General features: G+C 39.7%; 1 protein-coding gene across 4 annotated transcripts in view; it reads left to right on the top strand.

Moving 5' to 3' along the window:
- Positions 1-20,928, top strand: part of PRKCQ (protein kinase C theta) — a 118,272-nt gene that overhangs the window by 48,858 nt on the left and 48,486 nt on the right. For 3 of the 4 annotated variants that reach the window (XM_081141545.1, XM_081141547.1, XM_081141546.1), the window contains exons 3-7: positions 1,980-2,179; positions 5,775-5,835; positions 15,570-15,732; positions 16,857-16,888; positions 16,982-17,067. In XM_081141545.1, coding sequence (XP_080997671.1) covers positions 1,980-2,179; positions 5,775-5,835; positions 15,570-15,732; positions 16,857-16,888; positions 16,982-17,067 — 542 coding nt within the window. The remainder of the gene's footprint in view (positions 1-1,979; positions 2,180-5,774; positions 5,836-15,569; positions 15,733-16,856; positions 16,889-16,981; positions 17,068-20,928) is intronic. The other variant, XM_081141544.1, reaches the window with a different exon arrangement.

Genomic DNA, 20,928 nt, shown 5'->3' with positions numbered 1-20,928 from the left:
TTTGTTTGGGGTTGTTCTGAAAAGAAATCTCTTTAAACATTATCATTCAAGCATTACTTCTATAGAATTTAGAATCCCACACTCAACCTTGGGGATGTGAGGCTGCCTTTTCCATGATGAGTCAACAGAATAGGGACAAAAGGGACATGGTGCTGTGGGTCTGGGAGCCTTTGAAAAAGTGATGAAACTCACTATAACTAGCCAGGATCCTGAGTTCTGGTGTTCTTTTTAGGTGATTACAAACCTAGTGGTGAAAAATGCCTCACCGTGGGAACTTCTGTCCTCTGTTAGGTGTGGAGAAAGGTTATGGTTGAAAAGAATTATAAGAAGGAAGGGCTTCAAGTCCATGGAAGTAAAATGTTACTGTGATCGTTAATATTGCCATTGTTTGTTTTTAAGTCCAATTTCCAGTTCAATTTCTTTTTTCCTCCCAATATTATTATTCAGGTTTAGTGTTTGGTTTTTTTAAATATCTATTTTCAACATTCCTCACATGATTTTTTCACCCACATATAAGCAAACCTTAAAACGCCATGTGATGAAATGGATGATGAAAGAGCCGAAGACTCCCATGAGTGAGAACTATTCCCAGGCCTCAATCATGACTTTGTCAGCAGCAGAACGGGGCGGAGCAGCAATGTCAACCACCCCACTCTTTTTAGCTCTGTCTACATTATCTTTGAAAGGAAAGAAGGCATCAGAGCTGATAGAAAGGACACTAAGTTTGTCAACCCATTTCTTCTCCTCTGCCTCGGTTAACAATCCAGGGTCTTCCTCTAGCAGTGCCTTCCACTTCACTAAATCTTTGTCCTCGCTGATGGTTCCAGTAACACACTGATCGATGTCATTGGCAATGTCTGCTCTCTTCACTCCACTAGTTAAATCCCTTTTAGGCAAGCAGTAAAAATACACCCCTTCCTATTCTACCCTGATCATTATCAGTTCATACCTCTAATAACAATGTTTGCCTAAAATTTGAAGTTTCAGCTTATGCACATCCTGGCATACCTCCCAAACAATTTAGCAAATGCTAATGCCAGTTCCGTTCCAGCTAGTGCATTGGAGAGAAAGGATCATCAGGAATCAGAACTGCTTTGTTTCCCTGCTTTAAACGGATTTTACCTTTTGTTTAATCAACATCTCTGAATTGCTAAATCTGCTACTTAATGTGCTTATTATCACAAGAAACAAACACTCAAATGTGTACAGCTGTAGTTTTCTGCTTCTGAAATGATTAAAGAACAGCTCCTACAGAAATCCAGTCTGGATGAAACATACGACAACACTGCTTAAACTCCCACTGGTCAACTCTCCCTATCACCCCGTGGCTCGGGGGCGGTTTTCCTAAACCCCCATCATCCTGACCACGTTCTTGTTAGAATCATTTCCAGGACTCCCACCGGCCTGCTCTTCCTCTGCAGGTCTATAGCCTGCTCCACTGACTCGCTGCCAGGAGGAAGGCCCCCACCCTCTCTGAGTTACTTGTCACCTTTTGTTTAGGGTGCATGACGCATGGTTCAGGTAAAATGTGTCCTCGCTTGAGAATTAGAGAAGGAAATAATGGCTCATTCTGTTTGAAAGGTTTTGCATCTCACGGTCAAGAATGGGGTCTAACTCACTCTGCCCTCCCAAGTATACGAGGCTTGGCACCTGCGTTCCTCTATCTGCTCCTGTGTTCACACTCAAAGTGAAGCAACTGTTGAATAGGAAAAGAACTCTGCCACTTCGAGCCTTTATCAGGTTTTTGTTGCCTAAATTATCCAGATTAACTTTTACGTTTCAATCCATTACCTTGCGTGCAGACCTCGGAACTGTCTCATTCTGCCCTATATTCGCTGTAATTGTTTTACATCTTATTTTTGTCTTCCCAACAGAATTATATATTGTAGAGCAGACAGAATGAGCACCCCTGCTGAGTTGAACTGAGTTTTCCCAGAGCTGGCTAAAGGAGTAACGAGACCGTGTCTTTCTTTTCCTAGAGAATGGGCAGATGTACATCCAGAAAAAGCCAACCATGTACCCGCCCTGGGACAGCACATTCGATGCCCACATCAACAAGGGAAGAGTAATGCAGATCATTGTGAAGGGCAAAAATGTGGACCTAATATCTGAAACTACTGTTGAGCTCTACTCCCTGGCTGAGAGATGCAGGAAGAACAATGGGAAGACAGAAATATGGGTAAATATCTGAGCCGTGAGCCTTATTTAGAGTGTATGTACCAGTAAGTGATAAGTACAATATTAGCTCAAGTCTAGCTCAAAATGTTAATGTCATCCTAAAATTATGATACACTCGCCTTGTGTAAACAGACCCCTACCACTTACTCGTTGGTGACTTGATAATGACAGTGATTATCCACTGTGGACTATAGAGCATATTGACATTCAAATCTCTTTGATTCCTATGTAAGGTGAAGCACGTCTCTTGGGCTATGAACAACTGTTATTGATTTATAACTAAAAGTAAGCTCAGAGGTATCACAAAAGCCCCCTAATTGAGGAGCATAACTATCATCTATTTATCGAGATAACACATAGATATCATCTTTTTCTTATGTTTGTTTTTTTATTGATTTCAGAGAAGAAGGGAGAGAGAGATAGAAACACCAATGATGAGAGAGAATCATCAATTGGCTGCCTCCTGCACACCCCCTACAGGGGATTAAACCCAAAACCCAGGCACATGCCCTGACCAGGAATCGAACCATGACTTCCAGGTTCATAGGTGGATGCTCAACTACTGAGCTATACTGGGCTGGGCAATACATAGATATCTTGATAACATATAAGATAGACAAGATGACAGATAAGTGAGAGAACAGAGAAAAGATCTATTTAATGTTTGGTCTCCATGCTCTGCCAATCCCTATAAATTTTTTTAGCTATAACCAATTTACTTAGCTTACTTTGTACTAAAAAGTACATCATACACAATCCATATTACTACATCAAGTTTTTGAAAACTTTTCTGTTTTGTTACCAAATGTTTAGAGATGTTAAAGGGAAGAATAAAATATGAAAGCATAAAAAATTCTAGTGAAAATTTCTGGGGCCCACTAAATGAAAGTATTTATATACCAGTAAAAACTGCTTTTAAATCATCAGAAACCCAGAAAATGTTATCAATGTTTATGTCATTTATGCAAAAGGAGAGAATCTTACCTTTCTGCTTCCAACTTCCTATAACGTGGATTTTTAATAACTCCACCCAAAAGCTTTTCAAGTCACATGATTCAAAATGGAAATGAGAATGATATAAACCTAAAAACTAGATTTTTGTGTCAGTTTTGTATTTTTCACCTCAAAAAAATTCAGTACTTTTTAGGGCAGTGTATATTTATATAAATCTTTGCTTGTGTTACTAAAGTAATCTTGAAAAATAAGCATATACCAAGATTTTTAATTTTTTAAAAAAATGCTTAGATGTGCTCAGATCATTTAGTTCAGCAGTATCAATTGAGCACTTCCGAGTTCAGCTTGGGGGAAGAATCATGCAAACAGGACTCTTCCTGGGTAGCTAGTTAGGCAAGTAGAATAATAATGTCACAGATGTGTGCCCCAGTGCGAAAGGGTAAGTGAGGGGGAGAGGCTGTAGCTGGGCCTGAAGCAGGGGAGCAATAGGCTAGGGTAGGAGAAATTAACTAGAGAAAGTTTTCCCCCCTTCCCACTTACTTTCTGCTTTCTGCCTCATTAAAAAAAAAAGAGTCCCCAAATCCTTAATTTTTAAAAGTAGCGTGTTATTTGACATCCTTCTCAAATAATGAAAAAATGATCCTTCTCAAATAATTAAAAGATGACTAATTATTTAATTCTTTTGTTAAGCTTCACTGATAAACAGGTTGCTTTTCTATTTATATCTCAAAGTTGCATTTGATTTCTTTCCTCAGCTTTTTCTGATTTTATTCATATCAGACTTTCTCCCCGCCACTCCTTTTCTTTTATCCATGATTGTTTTGACATAACCCTTGAGGACATTCAGGTCTTCATTTAATTAGCAACCTTTTTTACATTTTCCAGCTTCTTTCTTTTAAAGCTATTTTTTTCTTTTCTTTTTTAAATATATCTTCATTGATTTCAGAGAGAGGAAGAGAGAGGAAGAGAGAGAGAGATAGAAACATCAGTGATGAGAGAGTCATTAATAAGTTGCCTCCTGCACACCCCCCCCCGCCCCCCAGGGGATCGAGCCCACGACCCAGGCATTGAACCATGATCTCCTGGATCATAGGTCAACACTCAACCTCTGAGCCACGCCTCGCCGGGCTTAAGGCTATTTCTTGGTTGACTTTTATTTATAGTGTTTAAGGGCCAACAGGTTGGTTTAGACTTATATTTTCCCATGCGTCTACTGAATTCTGCTTTCTTAAAATTAACTTCTCTATTTAAAAAAAATTATTTTCTCAAAGCTACCTTTCACCCCCACAGACACCATTATCCAATTTCTAAACCCCCCATGGAGGCTTGCCTCTTGCTTTCCCAAGGGTTTTGCCCATTGTGCAGTTATCTATTATTTGCTCTCAGAAATGGGATGAACTATGACTTTTATGGACACTGTTTTGACAGCAGCTAACAGATTTAACTGCCTCCATCACCACTAAGTCCTGACTATTGATCACTCTGGTCACCTAGTACCAATCTTCCCCCCTTGGTTTGGGACGAGCCCTTTGTCTCCTGCTCCTCTAGCTCCATCTTTGTGCCCATCTTTATTACATATTCCACAAGCCAGAGAACAGTGGTGTACATATTTGATGGCAAAAGCATTCTCTTTTCATTAATCTATTTAAGCTTGCAGGAGAATCTATAGTTGACCAAGCAGCACAGGCTTATTTTACCATAACATTCTAATAATAGTGATGCTGTTACATAAGTATCAGTTCTTCAGAGATCTCTGAAGGTTTAGTGACTTGCACAAGGTCACACAGCCAGTAAATTATTTAGCCACAATTCAAATTCAATCCTGGCTTCAACCGGACACTTCTTACTATTTCTCAGTTATTCTAGTTAACTCATGGATGTAATTATCAATAATGACCTTTAACTCACCTTCCTATTCTTTTTGGCATATTAACAATATAGTGTTATGGTTTAGCATATTAGCAGTGGTTGTCAGGTTATCTTGGATTTGACATTTTTTCCATTATGTCATATCACGAGATATCCGGCATCACGCCTTAAAATGCCACTTTGTTCTAGTCCCTTCTACATAATGGTACTGAAATATATTATTTTATCCTTTCTTGAACCAATTGAATTAAAATTTCCCTTAGATTATCCAGCACTTTCCCAAGGAAAAAGTCTCTCCTTGTGCAAGAAAAGGCCACTCCCATTCCATACCTTGATTAGCCTAGTCATGTGTGTGGAGGCACCCTCAGTAAAGGACTTACCTTTCCTTCCAAAGACCTACTTGTTCCCCATGTGAGTTAGTCCCAGGATCTGTGATCCTTTTGTCATATTTAAGATCTGAATCTGCCCCTCTGCAACTCCTCAGATAAGCAGCAGTGCGGGGCAAGAAAATCAATAGAATCTGTTTGGGAATTTTGTTTCTTATGGAAGTTTTGATCTCCAGGTAAAATTAATGAGTTGCTGAGGTGTCTTCATAAAAGAAAGGCTATATGCATGGATGCTGCACTATTATGATAATATGTATGAGTAAAATGAAAGGGAGCAATGCTTAGATTCTACTTAGGAAATCTGCTATCACCAAACTCATCAGTTATGATATTAACCTCAGCATTGTTTCACATTCTGATTAATATTCCTTTCCTTCTCTCAACCAGTTAGAGCTGAAACCTCAAGGCCGAATGCTAATGAACGCAAGATACTTCTTGGAAATGAGTGGCAAGTGACATTTCTTCTTCCTGTTGGGGGTGAGGAGGGCATGTCCCTCTCCTGTTGTGCAATTCATTGGACTTTTGTAAAGCATAGAAAAGAATTAGGAGAAAATGGAAGCCCAAGGAACGTTCTTAAAACTTTCAGTGGTGCTCAAACATTAGTTGAAAACACACTATCTGGGTGAGAGAATCATAAAAATATAAAACATTTATAGCATTAGTTATTTAATTGTGTGGACTCATATATCCAGTGCTCTTATAGCCTGTCTTTATTTTAGTTTGGGAATTTAATGTACATTCAAAAGGCTCTGTTTATGTGCCTCAACACTGTCTGTGTGTAAATGATGTGATATAACAGCCTATCACATTATCAGTAGAATACAAAATAAATATGAGAGCAATAAATATTTTCCATAACGCTAGTGGCAAAATATTAATGGCTTCAAGTTAGTTACTTCAAATCCTTTTAGGAACAAGGGAGGAAAATGCATTGCTAAAGAGTTTCAGTTCCATGTAACAAACATTGGTCACAGAAGTTACGTTCATGAGTGTGTGCTTGATGCCTGTGACGGCCTGTCAGTTCCTCCTATTGCATTTATATTCTGTGGTCAAAGTGCAATTTAAAGGAATTAAATGCTACTACTCATAAAATTCTAGACCTCAGAATGGATATGTGAACTTACTGATACTAAACTGATTTAATTATTTTCTAAATTGGTTTTACTACCAAGAAACAAGTTTTAATTTACAGAATTTTGGTGCTTTTGGGGTTTTTGCTTCACACATACAATTCCTTTGGGTTCAGATTCAAACAAATACAATGGAAAAAACATATTATGAGGTAATCATGTAAAAATGGGACACTCACCAGATATTTAATGCTATTGAGACTTTAGGCATGGTGATATTGTAGTTATATTTTTAAAGGGCCCTGATCTTTAAAATACATACTCAAGTGTTTATAATAAAATAATACCAGGAATTTGTTTGAAATAACCCATTGGCACAGGGTGGGGGAGTGGATTGGGTATGTTAGGGGAGTGTCCATGGATTGGAAATTGTTGAAGCTGGATGATAGCTACTGGGAAATTGATTACAGTATTTGCTCAACTTTGTATATCTTTGAAATTTTCCATAATAAACCTTTTAAAAGAAGAAGAAGAAAAGCTCCTTAAGAAGTAGCAGTATAATCTGAACTTTTCTTTTATCCCTGGTGGCTCCAGATATAGAGAACATGTTATTATACTACTTTTGAGTCAGCCAAATGATAGTGATTTTGCATCAAAAGTGAGAGTACTGGACTAAATTATAATACCAATACTGTTTAATTCCTTGAGTAAGATAAAATATACTTCCCCTATTAGTTCATAACGTGGCCAAATGTAAATTGAAGAAAGTCCTCCATCTGAATGCAAGTGTTCCTGGTAAATGGTTTAAAGATCACTACTTTGAGAAAAAAATCCATGGATATCCATCCTACTACTATGGAACTTCAATTTGTTCCATATGAGAATGAGAAAGCAAGTTCAGGTGGACCAAAAACAATGATATTTCACAAACAATAGTTACACAAGCCCAGGAAGATTTTTTTAAAATAAAATTTTGTAGTATTTAAATTTTTTTATACTAGGCCCAAATTAAGACCCCCTCTCTAAATTTTTCTGTATCAAAAAACCATAATTTTTAACAAGCAATATTATGGAATAACTCATCCCTAAAATTCCTTATTGATCACGAGAAGTATAAGATATCATTCAGTTAAGAATGTTTATTATTACATATAAGAAATTGTTTTCTGAAAGATTCCGAAAACCCAAACGTAAGTTCTTACTCAGGGATCCTAAACCCAAATTGGAGCAGTGGTTCAGATTAAACAGTACAAGAATTAAATCCTAAACCATATAAATACAGGTTAACCAATGGGTTACCTTCATTCCAGAAAATTACACATGGGAGGCACTGAAGGATAGGCAGTGTTGAGATTTGCAAAGAAGAGGGAGTAATCTCTAGGAGGAAAAAAAAGAAAAAAAAAACTGGGCTTGAGCAAAAATATGAATGGACAAAGGACTATGAGAAGATCAGTGTAGGTAGATCAGTGGGTCCCTGATAAAATCAGGATGAAGAGTCAAAGACAGATCTTGGAGGACATAGGAAGCCAGGCAAGAGGAACGTGACTTCGAGAAGTCACCAGCAAAGAGTCACAGTCACATTCTTGAGTAGGACATGACAACGATTAAAGCAGTAATTGGGGAAAATTGCTTGTGACAGAATGTGGGATATTTTGGGGAAAGGAAATAGACTGGATAGAGGGAGAGCCTGTAAAATTTCACTTTTGCAGTGGAGAGGTGGTAAGAATCTGGTCTAGGTGTGTGGTTATAGGAATGAAATAAATGAAGAGTCCAACTGAAAATAAGAGCAAGATTGTTTGGCACTGTAGATGAAAAGATATGCCCATTATAAGTACATAGTTAAGGTGCTTTGTAATTCTTTAAAAATGAAAGTTGAATGAAGGAAAAAGTTGATGACATCTCTTAAAATAGAGTAGAAAAATAATAGAAATGGTAGAAGTGGGAGATACAAGAAGGCAAATGAAGGGGGATAAGGATTTCAATCTTGGATAGCAGTTAAGATGATATCATGTCTCCTGCATCCCTCTTTAATGGAAGCTTCAATTCTCTTCTACTCTATAGGGAATTAAATGGTTCATTGCTCTCCACACACAACTCAGTCCATTCTTTATCTTTTAAAAATCCCCATTCCTTTATTTCTGTGCTAGAATCACTTTTTCTCTTCTCCCTCTGCTCTCCTCCCATCGTTCTTGGTAACTTCAATATCCACCATCACCATCTGACACACCCACTTCATATTTTTACATCTTCCTACACTATTCACTGTCCATTCAATAACTACAATCTTCATGTGAAATTCTCCACCCCAGTAAGGACTCAGTGTCAGATCTCTTTTTCTTTTTCTTTCTTTTTTTAAATCTTTATTGTTGAGAACTGCAGATGTCCTCCCTTTTTTTACCCTCATTGCCCCCCTCCACTTGGCTCCAGCCTTGCCCCAGGCCTTCCCCACTCTATTATCTGTGTCCATGGGTAATGCATATATGCATGTAAGTTCTTTGGTTAATCTCTTCCTGCCACCCTTGTCCCCTACCCTCTGAGATTCATCAGTCTGTTCCATGTTTCCATGCCTCTGGTTCTATTTTATTCATCAGTTTGTTTTGTTCATTAGATTCCTTCTTTGTTTATTTTAATTTTTAGATTCAATTCTTGATAGATATGTATTTATTGCCATTTTATTGTTCATATTTTTTTTCTTCTTCTTAAAGAAGGCCCTTCAACATTTTACATGATACTGGTTTGGTGGTGGTAAACTATTTTAGCTTTTTCTTGTCTGTAAAGCTCTTTATCTGACCTTCAATTCTAAATGATAGTTTTGTTGGGCAGAGTAATCTTGGTTGTAGGTCTTTGCTTTTCATCACTTTGAATATTTCTTGCCACTCCCTTCTGGCCTACAAAGTTTTCTTGAGAAATCAGCTGACAGTCGTATGGGCACTCCCGTGTAGTAACTAACTTTTCTTGCTGCTTTTAAGATTCTTTCTTTGTCTTTAACCTTTGGCATTTTAATTATGTGTCTTGGTGTGGGCCTCTTTGGATTCATCTTGTTTGGGACTCTCTGCGCTTCCTGGACTTGTATGTCTATTTCTTTCACCAGGTAGGAGAAGCTTTCTGTCATTATTTTTCAACTGGGTTTTTAATTTCTTGCCCCCCTCCTTCAACTTCCAGCACCCCCATGATGTGAATGTTGATATGCTTGAAGTTGCCCCAGAGGCTCCTTACATTATCTTCATACTTTGGGATTCTTTTTTCTTTTGCTGTCTGACTAGGTATTTTTTGCTTCCTCATATTCCAATTGCTGATTGGATTCTCAGTGTCCTCTAGTGTTGATTCCCTGTAAATTATTCTTTATTTCAGTTAGTGTGTCCTCCATTTCTGACTGGTCCTTTTTCATGTTGTTGATGTTCTCACTGAGTTTCTTGAAATTCTCACTAAGTTCCTTGAAGTTCTCACTAAGCTTCTTGAAGTTCTCATTAAGTTCCTTGAGTATCCTTATAACCATTGTTTTGAACTCTTTGGTAGTTTGCTTGTTTCCATTTCATTTAGTTCCTTTTCTGGAGATTTATTTTCTTCTTTCGTTTGTGACGTTTCTTTGTCTCCACATTTTGGCTGCTTCCCTGTGTTTATTTCTATGTATTAGGTAGAACTGCTATGTTTCCTGAAATTGGTAGAGTGGCCTTGTATAGTAGGTGTCCTGTAGGGTCCAGTGGCTCAGCCTCCCCAGTCACCTGAGCTGGGCACTCTATGTGCTCCCCTGTGTGGGCTGTGTGCACTGTCCTGTTGTAGTTGAGCCTTGATCATTATTGGTGTCACTGGAGGAAATTACCCCTAGGCCAATCAGCTTTGAGGACCAGCTGCAACTACAGTGGAAGAGCTGATGTGCAGGAGATGCCCCTATGAAGCAGGACTTGCTTCAGTGGGGCTTTGGTGCTCACCAGGTCTGTCCCTTAAGTGTGTCGCTGGTGGATGTGGTAGGGTTGTAATCTGGCATGGTCGAAGCTGACCACTGGGGTGCACTGTCTCTGGGGCCTCCCAGGAGGTGCAAAATTAGCTGCTACCTGCGCCCTGCCTGGAACCACCCAGCACGAACTACAAAGTGATCTGCAGATGGCTGCTACTTGTGTTGGTCTTAGGGGTGCCCAGGAAAGGCCCAGCTGTGAAACTTGGCAAGCTGCTGCTAGTTCCAGGCCTAGGGCCACTTATTGAGAGGTATGAGGCATGCTGAGGCCAGCTGCTGCTTGTTTGAGAGATTTTAGGAAAGTCTGAAGCCTGAGCCAGGACAGTCCATTCACATGGAAAAGCCACTGCAAACTGCTTGGGTGGGGCTGCAAATTGGGTTTGGTGGGGTCTCAGGGAATCACCAGGGCAGGGTAAACAGTGTGGGTCAGGTTGATGGAGACTCAGATATGGTGCCTTCCAGTTGGCTCTGTGGTGGGGGAGGTCTCAGCAGAGGAACAGTGACCTCTGCCAACATTTTTGTCTGGGAGAAAGCAACCCCCCAGTTCTTGCTCTGGTGCCAGACAATTTAGTTTCTCCTGTATGTCTCTGAATCTTTTCAAGCTGCTGCCCCAGCACTGGATCTCAGAGGGAGTGAGTCTGAGTAAGTCCATGTGTGGGCCCTTTAAGAGGAACTGCCTGGTTCTCCAGCTGCCTCTGTCACTCAGCCATAATCCCCACTGGTTTTTATAGCCCGGAGTTATAGAGACTTCTCTTCCCAGCACTGGAACCCTGGGATGATGGTTCTGGTGTGGGGCTGGACTCCTTGCCCCTCACAGGGGATCTCCACAGCCAAGATACCCCTCCTGATTAAAAACACACCACACGTGGGTGTTGGACCAGCCCATTCCACCCCTCCTACCAGTCTCAATGTGGTTTCTTCTTGAATTCTCTAGTTGTAGGGCTTCCATTCAGCCAGATTTCAGGCAGTTCTCAATGATGGTTGTTCTGTATTTTAGTTGTAATTTTGATGTGTTTGTGGGAGGAGGTAAGTACCCGTGTTTACCTATGCCACCGTCTTGGTTCCTCTCAGACCTCTTTTTCTTGGAGCTCATCCTCCTCTCCTGTCAATTCTGTCCTCTCTCTTACCCAATAAGTACTAGACTTTACCCTAATCTCATTTCTCTTTCACACCCATTTGTTAGTCACTTATGACATTAACTCCTAACCTAGCTTGGAGTCCATGACAAGCCCTTGCCAGTGCTCTGCTGTCATGAGCACCCTCTTCTTCCAAAGATGTTCTGATCTCTACACTGTGCATTTCCTCTCTCTTGCCCTATGCCTTTGACCATTTTTACCGGTAGCCTATTCCTTTTGTCTTCATTATCTTGGTTAATTATTGCTTCATCCACCCAGAAACCTGGAAGTAATTTTTATAGCCTTCTTTTCTTTCAGCCTCCCACATTAACCCATCAACAATTTCTGCCCATGCTGTCTACTTAGTATTTTCCAATTATATCCCCTGCTTACATTATCATTACCTTTTGCCAAATCCCACTTATTCTACATGGCTGCCAGAATAAACTATGTAAAACTCCATTCTAAATATGCCATGCCTCTGTTCCTCCCCGTGCCTCTGTCCCTGCCTGCAGCCTTTCAGTGTTTATAAATTATCTACAGGAAAATACTCAAACTGATGTGACACTACACATCTTCTGGATGTGAGCAATGATGTTTTCTGCTTCATAGTGCACACATCCTGAGATACTTTATCTCTATACCCTTGCTCATTCTTTTTCACCTAGAGAGAATACTTTTTGCTTTTTTCCACCACACCTTTTCCCACACATTAATAGGAGTTAGTTATCCCTCAGAACCCAATTCAGAAAGTATCTCTGCTAGTACCTTTTTTGTCCCAACTTTCCTCTCTTTCTCACCTCCGCCTACCTCCACCTGCCTAGCTGGTGTAGTTTCCTCGCCTCCGTGGTCCCATAGCATCCTTTGAATACTTCTGTTCTGACATTTACTACTTTCCTTGTGGACTCTAAATTCCTTGCAGGAAAGCAATGGTTGAACTAATCTTATTTGTCTCTCTAACTCCAGCACCAGATTCCATTCTAGGTACATAGGAGGTACTTAATTAATGTTTGTCGAACTGTTCAGTTGGACTCACCCTAATATTTAGAAATTCCTTTAATTTTCTCTTGATTCCCATAAGTGGCTATTCCAGACATTCCCTTACTCCTTAGTTTCTGAGGACATCTTATTCCTACTCTTGGAGTTTGGTCTGTCCCACATACAAGTGGGAGAGACTCCGTCTTCCCTCTGTCTCTGTACTTAAAATACAGTTGCTTCTTCCTGCATTCTCTTCTTGCTTTTCTGCCTCAGAGAAAGTCCCTCCCTCTTTTGGTCTCCTGCATCTAATTCTTAGCAGCTCTGTACCATCAATCATGCTTCCTCTCCAGCATCTTCAATTTTTCTTCTCTCTTTGGTTTCTAACTCATTGCAAAGGCATACTGAATTAAGCCATCTTCTCCTATCTTCAAAAGGATACCTTTTTAAAAAAATCTTTTTACCTCCATGACTTTTTCTTTCCTCTCTTTCTTGGACACATTTCTTGAAAACGTTGTTTATATTTATTAGTCCCTGTTTATTCACTACTCCATCAATTCTTAAACCCTAAGAGCCTGGCTTATATTTTCACCAATGTGCTAAATGGCTTTCTCCAAGAGTGTGAATCCTCAAAACAAATTCCTGTTTCTTAGCCTTCAATTCCCTTGACATCTCTGTATAACTCAATGCTGAGAAACCCATTCTTTCTTGGCTAGCCCAATGTGATATTATTCAAGTTTTCCTCTTAATTTTTCAGCTGCCTTTTTGTGCTCTCTTTTGTAATTCCTTTTCCTACCATGTAAAACATATGGATGTACATATCTCCAAGTCTATTTCATACCATCCTATATACAGTTCTTTGTGCGAGTGCCTTGCCTCCCTGACTTAACTGTTAGCTACTCAAAGGTTACGGATAATATTTTATATTTCTTTAGAATGCTCAGCATAGTAATTTTCTCAGAGCTGCCAAGGAAACATTTGTGGTTGGATTGACTGCAAACAAGTGATAAATTAAACTAAAGAATATAAAATACATAACCAGACATATAAAACCCAATGAGCTTCTTTAAGCCAATAAATAAACAGAAGAGCAAATTGCTTTGGAAATAAATATAGTAAATACCAGAAGCATTCAGGAAATTCTGAGCTTTCATAAATTCACTCTCTTATAATGACTGAAGTGGTTAGAGGACAAAGGATATCACAAGAAGCGGCAAGGGAACAAATTTATTTCTAGCACTTTCTTTTTTAAAAACCTCACAGTATTATAGTCTCATGCACAGGATACATATAATTTTTATAGTAATACAGTTAGAATTTCCAAAATAATTTCATTTCATCCCATGAACTTAAAAGTAATTTTATACTTTATTAATTTTATTTCACATCATTTCATCTGAACCAAAATAGAAATGAGTCGAATCTTACTGAACATGTCCTACTACCCAGTCATGAGTTGTAACTAGATCTCCACACTTACACCGGAGCTTGTGGAAGAAGGCAATAGCCTCAATGACCCTGACTTTAACCCCTCATTCACCAAGCATGAGTAATTTCCAATCCAGTTCCAAATACAAAGACCTAAATTGCCTAACCTTAAAGCATTAGGTAGTATTATGCCCTTATCTGTGGAACTCTTTACATGGTTATTGGGGATGCTCTTTTATCTGGGAGTCTGGAGTTGCTATAAAGCAAACTTGTGGACCACTGTACAGAAGATTTTAGCCCTAAAATGCATCCTGGGACTTGGCTGGATTCCTGGGGGAGAGATCTCCATCTACACAGCCCCACCTCTGTCTACTCAGTGTGTTTCTAAGCCTGGCCACTAACAGAGATATGGAAAATAAAGTACCTTAGCAGGGACATTTGCCCAAGTATGTTGTCAGAGCCCTGCCACTGCTTAGCCAGAATAGAAATAATTTAGTTTAAATATTAACTCTTTATATTTGTGAAATATGAGCCCCTTACACTCAATAAACCTCCATTTTTTTTTGTATTTATAAAAATAAGAGGTAGAATGTGATCCAAGAATCTTCAAACTATTTATAATTATAATTCTAGAAGTTAAAATCATTAAATTCATTTTCTTTATTTTAGTGATGATGATTATTTTTGTTATTTCTTTCTTGTTTACCATATTATCCTCTCTTGCATGTGATAGTTTTCATCATGCTGTTTAACTATGACTGCCTTGCTATTGTGTATTTTCTTTGGGCCTGGGATTCAGCCAGGGCATTACTGGTATTTTCAAAATTCTACCAGCCTTTTGGGAAGATGTCATCTGGGCATAAGGTGCGGTGGACAGTGACTACCTAAAGTACCTTCACCAATATCCAGAGCCCAGGGTGAACTGAAGAAAAGTGAATGTGATGGTTTGATGTAGATGACTAGGTAACATCCAGGATTACCTTGGCATTACAAAAAAAAATGTGGTGATTTATTAATTTCCAGCCCTTTCCACATTGACCAGTGTAGTCTGTAGCTGGTGCGTCTGATTACTGTGGAATCAGGGACCAAAACATAAATAACTCCCCAAGTTGTTTTTCCCTCACACACAAGTCTGGCCATCTCCCTCTAGTCTACTGTACTCTCTAACCAGATGTAAAGCTTCTTGGGACCTAAAAAAAAAAAAAAATGCCATTTCCAAGTTGCTGTCAATAACCACATCATTCTCTAGAATTACTGGCAGAAAAGTACTTACCACTTCCTGCCTTCTCTGGCTGACTCATCATTGACAGTGAATAGGAAAGGTTGTTAAATACCTTGAAAGTTCTTACCTCTGCTTTTAAAAATTGAAAGACGGTAACTCAGCACAGTCAAAGAATAGTGAAAGATTGAGCCAATAATTTAACCTCACTGTTTCAATCCTATAATGTACCTGATGATAAATCTGTAAAGAAAAAAAGGCTTAGTACTGCATCAACCTTAGTAAGTACTTGGGGTTTGACTGGTCTCAACGCCTGTCTAACTCCTTGCCCATCTCTGTCCCTTCCCCATCTCCCCAGCCTCCCCATCCAGCTGTAACAGCCATATCACAGAACTTCACTTTGTCCCCTGTGCTCTTCTACAGACACGAAGGACATGAGTGAATTTGAGAATGAAGGCTTCTTTGCTTTGCATCACCGTCGAGGAGCCATCAAACAGGCCAAAGTCCATCATGTCAAGTGCCATGAGTTCACCGCCACCTTCTTCCCACAACCCACGTTCTGCTCTGTCTGCCATGAGTTCGTCTGGTACGGTGACTTGGCATTTCACTCCAAGCTTTAGGTTACGCATTTTGTCACATCCTTTTAACCCGCCAGGCCTGGTATGCCCCACCTTAGGGGAGTGTGCCAGAATAAATACTATATGAGAGTTTTCAGTGGCCTCACCTGGATTGAGAAGGTTTAAAGGGTGTGATTCTATAAAAAATTTCATACCATGGCTCCTGTGGAACAAGGAAGCCAGCTCCATCAGGAAAATGTGCCAAGAACTTTAGTTTCTGATGAAATGGGAGGCTGCTGGGGTAGGAAGGGAGGGATAGAGGAGGTAGCTATCTTTATTGTAAGCAGAGTTTTACAGCTGAAACTCCTACCACTTCGATAGCCCAACTGTGCCAGCACTAATGTCTACAACAGGCAACAACTTTCCCATTAGAGCTAATGCATTTAGATGTTTATAGTGCTCTTGGGTGTTTTAACAGCCCTCGAACAGAGATTGGTTCAAGCCTCAGTAGCCACATAGCAAAAGCTCTGATAGAATGGAGACTTTAAACAACTCCTATCTCTCGTCTTGGGCTGCTCACTTCCTAACAGGGTGTTCTTCCCTTTGGACGACTGCAGAATCCATTAATTAGCAACCCCAGCTTAAGCAGGTCATCCAAGATCAAATAGACTTGTGGTGGATATCCATCAGCCTGTTTTCATCTAATGACCTGAACTTTCTTCCTGGTTTCTAGTGAGTGTCACTCAGGAGAGATACTCAGAAAGAGGAAATGAAATGTTGTTCAGATGTCTTTGCTGATTTATTCTGAGCTTAGTGAGATAATGATATTTTTAAGTGTAGGACATGGAAATTGCTACTAGGAGGAGCCCATGATGCATTTTCAGTCAGGCTCTTAACCTCCACCTGTTTGTTTGGAAAATATACAAATGAGAGGGCAGTCAATAATAGCTCCTCATTTATTTTATCATCAGACTTTTAGCAAAGCAGTTAAAATGAAAAACACATGTTAACACTCTAGGCAAATGACAGACCAAGGCAGCTGATGAGAAAATGCTCTGTGATAGTAGGAAGCTATGAGATCTCACCACCTTTCCGATGTTTGTGGTGCTGCTGTTTGAACGTCCATATAAACCATAGCTGTGCTTTGTTGCAGGGGTCTGAACAAACAGGGCTACCAGTGTCGACGTAAGTAAAAAGGATTTCTGTCCTATTGCCATCATTCTTTTTCAGTTGTTCCTTCAATTCTGAAAATTTGAAGTTGCAATCGTTTCTTTTCAGAATGTAATGCAGCAATTCACAAGAAGTGTATCGATAAAGTTATAGCCAAGTGCACAGGATCAGCTATCAATAGCCGAGAAACCATGGTGCGTATTTAGATTCTGTCTTTTCTGAAATATTACGACTTTACCCCGACATTAAATTTTACAGCGCACTAATGCTTTTTAATAATGCCTGAACTTGAACCCTGAAGCTTATCAGTGATCTCCTAAAACCCTTTCCTCTTCAATCATTGTTACTGAGATCCAAGATTGGGATGTGAATTTAAAAAGCACAGTAAGAATTTTAGGGGCTCTGCCTTTTGCAGAAAAACATAATAGAAAGTGGCCAGAAAGCAGAGTTTTGATCAATTATATGAGAACAACTCTTGTAGTGTCTACAGCTAGAAGTGACAGTTAAAGAGTAGAGTCAAATGACAATAAGATATAGATATAAGCATTTACATGGTTAGCAAGAGATGATAATAGATATATAATTCTTGTTTTAAGAGGCAAATAAGGATGCCTAAGTAACTTGGCTTAACCCTTCTAGAAGGGTCTGATTGTGCCATTGCAGCAAATGTTCATTGTGGGCAAGATGACAAGCAGTTTCCAGCAGTTGCCTGCTCCCACTGGCCCTCCCTCTTTAAACTGAGACCAGACTCCCATCAGCTGGTCTCAGATCTACATCAGAACTGCTCAGGACTGATACATTTCAAGTCTGTAAATATAGACAGTGACCCCATTTAACCTAATTTAAGAAAAAGGGAAATGAATCGTCCATGCTGAGAGATGCTTGCTACGGCATCTAAATCAATACAGGACCAAGGATGTCGGCAGCACTTTGAGTCTGAATGGCCCTGCGTGTAATCTTCTCAGAAAATATTTGCATAGTATGTTTCATTTTTTTAATGGGTGAAAATAAAGAAAACTCAAGGGGGGAAAAAGGCAAATATTTCTTTCAGAATGAACTTTGAGGTATTTAGTTGGAGGACAAGTTAGATTTTACTTCATAGGGGAGGGAAGCTGAGCTAGAAAGTCAGGCAGCCTTCCTTCTCCCACCCTTTCCTTCTTCATTCGACAAATATTTATTGGGTGTGTGACACGTGGAAGGTACTCTGCTATGTACAGTGTACAGCAGAGCACAAAACAGATGTGGTCCTGCCTTTGTGGACTTATCCATAAAGCTGGGGGAAACAGATCATTAACAAATAACTACGTATAGTTTCCATTTATATTAGGTACCATGAAAATAGCCAACTAGGTGCGATGATGGAGAAAAACCGAGTGGCCCTCTTAGCCTGAAGGTCAGGGACTCTCCTGAGGGAGGGGTGCTTAAGCTGAGAGCTGAAGGGTGAAAGGAGCCAGCTGTGTGAACAGCAGGAAGAAGGAGCCCCAGACAGGCTGAAAAGCTCCATGGGCGGAAAGAATCAGCATGTTCTAGGAACTGAAATGAGACCACATAACTGTAACAACAAGGGCAAGAATGGAACTCGAAGTTGAGGAACTTGGCAGGATGGGTTAGGGGTCTTCAGACTCTGGAAAAGAGGTTGGATTTTTCCCCCCCAGCGGAAAGTCCAGTTTGTGACTGCTGTAGGGGAAATGGTGGGTTGAGATGTGAAAGTAAAAACCAGAGAGAATGGAGTCCCACCAGGGCAGAAGTGTGGTGACAGTGGAGACGGAGCAAAGTAAGCAGGTTTTTTAGGTGATTTTGATGTTCCAAGCAACTGTATTTGCCAGCAGACAAAATGTGGAGAATGAAAGAGATGATGACTGGGTTTCTGTCCTGAGCAGTGGGGTAGATGGTAGAACCATGAGAATGTGAATAAGACTGGAAGGAGACCTCTGGAGGGAGAAATTAATATTTCAGTTTTTGACAACATTAGTCTGAGATGCCTATGGACACCCAAGTGGAGTTATCAAACAAACAATTGTATATGAGCTTGGAATTCATATGGGCCAATGGACCAAATCTATAAATTTGGGAATGACTATCACTGGGGTAGAATTTGAAGCTGCCAAAGAGATTACCTAGTGAGAGAGTATAGGAAGAAGGGAGTATAGGGTCAATATTAACCCCAAAGGAATCTAAAATTAGATGTTAGGTAGAAGAGAAGGAGCTTGTGATAGAGACTGAGAACAAGAACTCAGAGAAGGCTCTTTATATTCTAATTGTGTATGAAAGGGTGGGTTAAGATGTTGAGAAAGATGGGGGCCACACGGAGATCTTTGAAGCCCTTGATCAGAGAAATTTCAGAGGATTTAGAGAGGCAGTCCCTTCATTGGCCAGTACTGGAAGATGGAAACAACCATGGAAATAACATGGAAACAACCTATGTTTTAATATTATCATGAAGATTAACCATGAAAGTGATCATTGAAGTAGATTAGTAGCTGGGGAGAGGTGAAACACAGGGGGTGGAAATATTCTCATAGCTAGGGAACGACGACAGATGGATGAAGCTGGAGAGAGGGACAATCAAAGCAGTGAGTCTTGGCAGGAGGGGAAGAAGTCCAAAGCACATGTGGAGAGGGTCTCTGATGGATGGATGAACATCCCATCAATTATAACAGGAAGGGAGGAAAAGATGGTTGCAGATGAAGGTAGGTTTGTAGATTTGGGGGCGGGCAGATAAGGGAGATCCTCTTGGACAACTTATATTCTCCATGAAGTCTGAGGATTGAAAAAAGGAAGAAAAGAAGGCAATGACTGGCTTTGAGGAGAAAAGATCTGTGAAAGGTTATTTTAGAGATGGGAAAGCAAGGGATAAGAGGAAAGCAGTAGGATTACTAAACACAGTTGGAAGTCCCTTTGAATTTGAAGGTGTGGTTTTCTCCAGCAAAGGGGCAGGTACAGAGAAAGCAAATTGATTGAGTTTTTCTTTTAAAATTTGGAGGGGGGATAATCTCATATTAAAGTGGCAGGTACAGAGAAAGCAGGTTGATTGAGTTTTTCCAGAGTAGAATTTCTTTTAAAACTTAGAAGGGGATAATCTCATATTAAAGTGATTCTACTAAGGCTCAAAGAGGTTAAAGTCATTTGTCTATGGTCAGCCACCTTTAAGTGGCAAAGCTGGGACTTAAATTCAGATCTCAATCTCCCAGACCAATGTTTTTGTTTGCTTAATACAAATTGCCACCTCCCAACTCACCCTCCTGCTCCCTTTACTTGATGCCTCAGCTTTCCTGGAGAATCACAAACTGTAAGCATGACTGTTAACCTCAAAGTTTAGTGTCCAATAGAAATAGAATGAGAGCCACAGTGTAATTTTAAATTTTCAAATAGCCACATTAAATAAGTAAAAAGCAATGGGTGAAATTACTCTTAAGATTATATTTTATTTAACCCAATCAGCCCAAATAATATCATTTCAATATATAATCAGTATAAAAATTAATGAGATATTTTATATTATTTTTTCATACAAAGTCTTCAAAAGCCAGTGTGCATTTTATCACCTTGCAAATATTCACTTGGCCCATGTGGCTAAGTAACTATCAAAGTGGAAAGTACAGATCTTCAGCTTTTCCCAAACATATCATAAACCATTTGGGTGGTTCATGATTTAAAGTGGAAGCCTTCTAGTCCGGACCTTGACATTAATTGCTCATATTTACGTGGAAATGCTTATACAAAGTCAGTTTGGAAAGTTATTTATCTTGGTTGAAAATGGCTAGAGTAAGTGCTGGGCAACTTTTAAGCAATTCTAACTTACAACTTTTTAGCCATTTGTAAAGACACAAAGCTGACCAATAGCCAAAGCCGGAACATTAACTACATCACTTTAATGAATATGGCTTCGTTACTTTGCATGTTCCCAAACAAATTGTTTAATTAAAATCTTAGGCAAAGCCCGGCCAGGCGTGACTCAGTGGTTGAGCATTGACGTAGGATTCAGGGGATCACGGTTTGATACCTGGTCAGGGCACATGCCTGGGTTGCGGGCTTGATTCCCCCGTCGGGAGCGT

The sequence above is a fragment of the Miniopterus schreibersii genome, assembly GCF_964146895.1.
Source record: "Miniopterus schreibersii genome assembly, chromosome: 1".
Classification (NCBI taxonomy): domain Eukaryota; kingdom Metazoa; phylum Chordata; class Mammalia; order Chiroptera; family Miniopteridae; genus Miniopterus; species Miniopterus schreibersii.
Note: the sequence above shows the minus strand (reverse complement) of the source record. Positions and strands in the feature narration are given on the sequence as shown.